The sequence below is a fragment of the Glycine soja genome, chromosome 17, assembly GCF_004193775.1.
Source record: "Glycine soja cultivar W05 chromosome 17, ASM419377v2, whole genome shotgun sequence".
Classification (NCBI taxonomy): domain Eukaryota; kingdom Viridiplantae; phylum Streptophyta; class Magnoliopsida; order Fabales; family Fabaceae; genus Glycine; species Glycine soja.
In genome coordinates, this window is record NC_041018.1 from 19,358,661 (window position 1) to 19,366,012 (window position 7,352).

Below are 7,352 nucleotides of genomic sequence, written 5' to 3' on the forward strand. Positions count from 1 at the left end.
TAACTGGTATTGATGTGCCCCTAAAAAAATTATCAATTTTAATATAATAAAGTCGTTTGTTATCAAAATAATAATAAAATACACAATAATTAAAATTTTGAGTGATAAAATTCGTAAGAAATAAATTTTGGTAATTCATAAAATAATAAAAGTTTGATGGTAAAGTAGATAATTAAGCTAAAAAAATAAAACTTTAATTTTTTTTTTCGAAAGGAAATGTTTCGTTTACACATCAAATCTGATGTAAGAATTGAAAGGTTGATTTGAAGTAATTTGTATATTATCTGATAATAAGTTCTAGTTTTTGGTTTCAGAAATTATTATTTTGAATAATTTATTGTTTCATTCCTAATATTTTTAAGTTCATTATGTTGTTACAAATGATCTATTATTTATTGGAATGCAATAAGTAATTATTTAGGTGAGTAAAATATATTTTGTTGTGTGGAATCTACTTTCGTTCTTTGAAAAATTCAAACAAAACAATAGATTATTTGTTTCAAATAAAATTTTTTTAGAATTAAATAATTGTTATGTGTTTTACTCGTTATTTATTTCTTTTAGAGGTTATAAAACATTGTTTTTTTTTTTTATTATTATTGAGCCACCATGTCAACCAAAATGGTCAAAAGACATGATTGCTACAATAACACTCCATAAAGTAAGCATATTAGCTTTTTTCATAATTCAAGCACGAGAAAAGAGAGGATGAAGTAGTAGTATAAGCCATAACAGACAATTTAACATCTCAATTACTCGAAGTTGAAACGTGTCCAAGGTAGACTTGGTCAAAAGTCACCCAACTTGACAAATACCCTACTTCCGCCCTCAATTTCACAAAACTTTAAAAAACTGGTGATTAAATGAGTGGACATTTGTTCAAGATTTAATGTTGAATCGATTTTATATTTTTTAATATTATATAATATTTTAAGTAATAAAATAATATATAATTAAAAAATTATAAATTAATATAAATAATTAAATTATATGTTTTATGACATAAAAATTAATAATAATTGATACTTATTTAAGAATATATTTCTATTTTAAAAATATTTTAGATTAAATGATAAAATTAAAAAGCAAAAAAATAAAAATTAAAAAGACTAGTTTAATTGTGGTTTTTTATATTGTTTAACCCATTTTTGATATGTTTTGATTTATTTTTTAAAGTCTCTATACTGATCTCCTCACTAGTTCCCATTTGAACCAATCGATTTGATTTTGATTTTAGAAACCTTGTTTTTAAATTTGATTTAACTATTTTTTGTGTTCTTGTAATCTAGTATTTTAATTTATCTTTGTCCTTGCAATCATTATTTTCTTTATATATTCATTTTATTTTTCATCCTTATGATACTTTATAATATTTTTTACAGTTCAAAATATTTTTGTTACTATTCAAAGTGCTATCTAAGATAATTTAATAACAAAAAATAAAATAAAAATATTTTACAATAATTAAAACAAAAAATTACAATAATAAAAATGAAAAAAAATATTAAATTATATGAACGAAAAAATATTTAAGCCTTTAAATTTTAATTGTTTATCTTATCGACCTTTTCACGGGTTTGGCTCTGGGTGTTTGGATTGATTGGCAAAAAGAATGGATAAAATGAAAAAAGTCATGCACTCATGCTCACAAATATTCTAGTAATGATGGTTCGTAAATTAATAAATAAAAATCTTTATCATAGATCACGAAAAGATATATTAAAAATACCATAAAATACATTAATAATGTTTTTTTTAAATTCTGTTTATAACTAATAATTTAAAGATACTTGTTAAAAAATTTCAAATGATATTAAATTTATTTTCTTATTTAAAATAAGATTGAACATGACACCATATGTTTTATAAATAAATAATATATAGACAGACAATATAAATATTTTTTTATACTATTATCTAATCATAAATCGTTATTTATAATAAGTTTGAAAACTTTTTAATAATCACCTTAAAAATAATATCAATATAATTTTTAATTATTAAGAAATTCTAACTTGATTTAATCAATGTGTAAGTTTTTGTAAATTCTCTATTTTCGGAGTTTGACTTCTCTCTTTTAAAAAAATTATAATTTCTAATTAATTCACAATCTAAAAGTTTTACTCCAAAAGTGTAGGCTTACTCAACTCGTTTCATTCTTCTTTATTTTCCTTTAAATGTTGGAAGCATGAAAATATTTAAAAATAAAAATATTTGTTCTATTTTATTTCTCTTATTAAATGTTTTTGTAGTGTGCTTCTTAAAAGAAAATACAAAAAAGGGACATGATGCTAATGCTTTGTTTGTTTCGTGAATAATCATGGAGGGATGGATGTTACGTGGATAAACCATGGATTAATCATAGAAGGTTGGAAAGGGGCAAGAATGACAAACTTACTTCATTAGGATAAGTCTATCAAAGGAAAGGAGAGTTTTCGAAGTGGATTTCATGCACTATTACTATCCGCCTAAATTTGGATGAAAAAAGAAGAAAACTTTCTATTTTTTTATATATATTTTTTACGATGATATTTGTACAAAAATAATCCCGTGGGAAGTATGATTAATTTTCCTCAGGAGCCTTGAGCGCACAAAGATAGATATTTTCCTCCCAACATAATTTATTCTATATCAAAAATCAATCATCGTTTTACTTGTGTCAATTGTTGGTTTTTATTCTTCTTTTATATTAAGTCAAAAATTTAAAATATGTTTATTTTTAGTCTCCCATATTTAATTTGAAAAAAAAACTTATTTTAGTTCTTATGTTCAATTTTCATTAGAGATTTTACTTTCATAACTAATAAATTACAAATCATTTACATGATAATTCACTTTTATTTTCAAATATCATACCACATCAAGTGTGTTTTTCTCTTAAAATATTAATTTTCACTGTGTTTAGGCAAAGAATGTTTTTCCTTAAAAAAAAAAAGGCAAAGAAGAATGTTTGAACAGAGGGACTAAAATTAGCTCCATTAAATTACAAAGGCTAAAACAATCCATTTTAAATTTGAAGGATAAATAAATTTATCCAAAATTCGAGACACTAAAAAATATTTAAACCTTTAAAATTCAAAGTATTTATATCATTTTACATACATATTTTTTCACCTTTTACATAATTTGACATGTTAAATATAAAATAAATAAAAAATCTTTATTTTCTTTCATTATTTTCATACCAATTAACTTAAGAAGCATTTCGCTTTCTACTTTCACTTTTCTAAATTAAATATTTCCTCCAAGACTTTGTCAATTTTGTTTTGTACCTTATCAAAGACTAGTGGCGAAGTCCAGTGCCAACTGTCACTGACATCAGCTAAGTGTTTTAAGTACCCAAGAAATCAATGGTTATGCAGCTGACCAGAACAATTTCTATTGCAGACTAAAAGGTGAACAAAAAAACATAATCAAACTCTTCTACACAGATGAATCCTTAAAAAGAACAGAGATATGTCAGAATTTAACGAGACCAATTCTCATGCAGGCCGAATATTAATATTCAAGGATTCACCCTTTATCTAAACCGCGTCGACACAGACTGATATCTTTCTTGTCAAAGTAACTTCTGATAAGTGTTTTATAATATTTAAGAAAGAAATGCTCATTAAGGCAAATTCAGTGAATCTAAGTTTGTTCTTCCAAAATATTATCCGAAGAGACGTTCCACTTCCAACGGTGCCTTCTATAAGTGTTTATAATATTACTAAGTAACTTAACTTCTGAGATTATTTAATAAAGAAATACTTATAGAATCAAATTCAGTGAATCTAAGTTTTGTCCCACTTTCAAACGGTGCCTTCGATAAGTGTTTATATTACTATATCCCATTATCCCTGGTCATGTTCAATAACTTAAATATCTAACTCATGCAATGAAATCAATAATCCATTAAAAATCAACAATCACCTATATTGAAAGTCAATTAAAGTCTTAACACAAAAAACAGCTGGTAACATTTTAGGTGCTGTACTCATTAATGCTACAAAAGATCACCAAATTAAGGTGTTAGCCCTGCTTATTTGGAAATTGCATGTCTGCCTCTGCATTTTTCCCAAATGAACGTTCTTTTTTCGAATCTGGCATGTTGTTTCAGTGATCACGCCTCAATAGGTTCTTTGTTTCCCAAACTTGTTGGAACTATTTTACATACGGGCATGTTTTCATTCTTACTGAGAAGCTTCAAAGATGGATGAACCTCGATATCGCGCATGAATATTCTATCTTCAATATCTAGATTGCTCACATCCACAGCAATATTTGAAGGAATGTGCTCAGATGGACAAAGAAATCTTAGACTAGGTCTGATCTTATTCAAAATTCCTCCTGTAATGGCATATAAGTTTCAACCATATTAACATTAGAACCACAAAAATCCCAATGATATTAAATTGACTTTGCAACAATTGGCAACCGCCCCCCTCCAAAAATAATAATGATATTCAGAGCATTCATGAACTGTGAATGTTGATGTCAGAAATTAGACAACCGCATATTTTAGCAAAGCATGGAATGTAAGTCAATTGACCCAACATAACAACAGTCTTCCCAAGGCATAACAAGCAGAAGTCATCAACCATTGAAAGTTGGAGGGCTGAACACTGATCTTCAACATACACTGTCAAAAAATATACTATACAGAGTTGTAATTAATAGTAAGTTTGCATAGTCAAAATGCCTCAAATTTTCCTTGTTTCCAATTTACACTGGTCTTCACCATCCTTCCAAAAGTTTTTCCTGGTTATCAAAATTGACATTATTTCTCTGGAAAGGTTGACCATTCAATGAAGAAACTTTAAATGCTGATGAAACAGTGTGTTTAACCTAAAGCTATCACATAGCCTCTAGGTTATTACTTTTACTCAGCCTACCACAGGAAAAACAGAAGAGCATGAGAACAAAAGGAAAAAAAAAAACGTTAATAAAACATACACACACTTCATAGGACATCCTACTACTGTATTTTAATCAGAAATGTTTTGAGAATAATGAACGATCTTCAACTACAATGTTTGAGAAGACAGAAATGTCCACAAACAACAAAAACAATCAGCAATAATACATATAACTGCCTTGTAACTGCAAGAGAATAGAAGCAATGAAAGTCTATCAACGGGATATTCCTAGACCAAAGCATCTCATACAATCTTAAAAATTGTAACATACCAGCCCCATGTATGGTTATATATGTCAGAATTATTAAGCAATATCAAGCCAGTTATGTCTATCTTGCCCCTATTATTACTTGGAAGCAAGCAAACACAAAGTCCTTTAATGCTTGACTTGGGAAGTTAATTCCTAATGGCAAGCATTTGGAATTTCTTGATGGGGACCAGAAAAATAAAAAAGGAACCCTAGTTTTCTACGTTTGAAGCCAAATTTTCAAAGATATAATAGGTTAAAGACTTATGTAGTTATCAAAGAAATCTGTCATTTTGTTAATTGCATAAAAACTTTGGAATTAGTAATTCATTTGATGATTGGATGAGTATGAGCACCAAACTTCCAGTTATAGTATCTCAAACAGAAACAGTTCGTTACAATTGAAAAACTACAAACATGGACAAACAGTTTCATGTTTGGCAATATTTTCACCCATAATTGTATTCTTTTTTTTTTTCTTTTCAGGAAAGACAAAATAACTTAATAATTTAATTTAAACACACAGACAGCGTAAAGGATTAGCAGGAGAATCCATGTTCAATTCTCGCCGTGTGTAAAATTCCCTTGGGTCAGTAGCAGCCACGCACCACGAGCGAAATTAGTCTCTGTCCCAGGACCAAAAATGAAAACAGCGTAAAGGATACACTGTCATCCAATCATCTGTCACCATGTATAATAAGATTGATGACTTTCCAAATAACTACTTTAACCCCTTGTTTGGTAGATGAGAAATTAGGGGGGAAGGTTTGCTGCAAATAATTTGGTGTGTTAGGAAGAGGAGAAATAAGGTGAAAATAATGTTAAAAATGGTGCGACTCAGCTCACGGTCACAGTACTATTTTTCACCAATTTCCACTCATATCTCCTCTTCTTTTCTCTATTTTTCTTCAACAGAACACCTTTAATTTTCACTCTGTTTCTCACTTATTTGCACTCATCCTTTTTATTCCCATCCATCTTGTTTCTTTCCTCTCCACCAAACAGGACCTAAAAGTCACTTAAAAAAAACTAACAGTAGAAAAAAATTAAACTAAAAAAAAATTTCAGTAAAGCCAGAGTCCTCTGCTAGGAAATCTCTAAATAATGCATACAAAGGATTATCAGTATTGATTATTTAAGCATAGAGAGCACCACATAAGGACCATGTTTTCATGCATTGCATATTTCATTTCATTAACTCCTAAACCCAAACATACACAGTCAAATACCTATACATTAAATTCCAGAAAAATCAAATCAAATCAAATCAAACAAGTTACCTTTCTGAACACCAGGACAGGCATCTTCCCCTTTGAAAACAACAGGCACATCCACCTTCAATTTCATTCCATCCTCAGCCCAAACAAACACCAAATTCAGAATCTTCCCACTCTCTTCGTCCCTATGAATCTACATAACCGAAAACCACAACTCAAAAAATCAAATCATATATAAAAAACTTTAATTACTCATTTAGTCCTTATAGTTTCTATAGTTGCACATATTTTACATTTTATAGTCCCTATACTTCAAAATTATCCGTTTCAGTTCCTACACATACAATTTTTAATCCAATTTAGCACTATATATATATATATATATCATTTTTATCCCTTGTAGTTCTTATCATCTAAGTTCACAAGGATTAAAACTAAAAAGATGATTTTTAAGTAATGACGACTAATAGGTAAAGTTTGTATAACTATAGGATGAAACGAGTGATTAAATCATTATAAGAAAGAAAAGAAAAAAACCTTGATAGGTAACACGGTTCCGGATTCGGGCAAATGCGAGGATCCGGAACCGGCGCGGATCTGGAGCGGGAAGCGCGTGGAGCAGAAGAAAGGCGCGTCAGCGGAGTTGAGGTTAGGGGTTTTAGGTTCCGGTCTGGGCCTGTTTGGGCTTTTTGATTTACTACGTTAAATGGATCTGGGTCTTGGTTTTGTTTAGGACCTTGGTCAGTTTTTATTTAGTTTAAATATCTTTTTCATGTAAATTACTATTTTTTTCATTTTTTTCTCGTAAATTTACTTTTTTATTTTAATTTTTTAAAATATATTTATTTTTTTTTCCTAAAATACTTTAGATAAATTTTTTATTATTCAAAGTGCCATCTAAAGTGTCTTAAGGATAAAAAATAAGATAAACACATTTTAAGAAGATTAAAATGAAAACAAAATTACAAGAACAAAAATGAATAAAATGCT

The 7,352-nt window shown here is 28.4% G+C and overlaps 1 protein-coding gene across 1 annotated transcript; it reads right to left on the bottom strand.

The window, feature by feature from the left end:
• Window positions 1-3,873: 3,873 nt before the first annotated feature.
• Window positions 3,874-7,064, bottom strand: LOC114392406 (50S ribosomal protein L25-like; the record flags this gene model as incomplete). Its single annotated transcript, XM_028353534.1, has 3 exons — window positions 3,874-4,329; window positions 6,426-6,555; window positions 6,900-7,064. Coding segments are annotated over 3 exons (522 nt in total), but the record flags the coding sequence as incomplete, so codon positions are not given.
• Window positions 7,065-7,352: the final 288 nt, after the last annotated feature.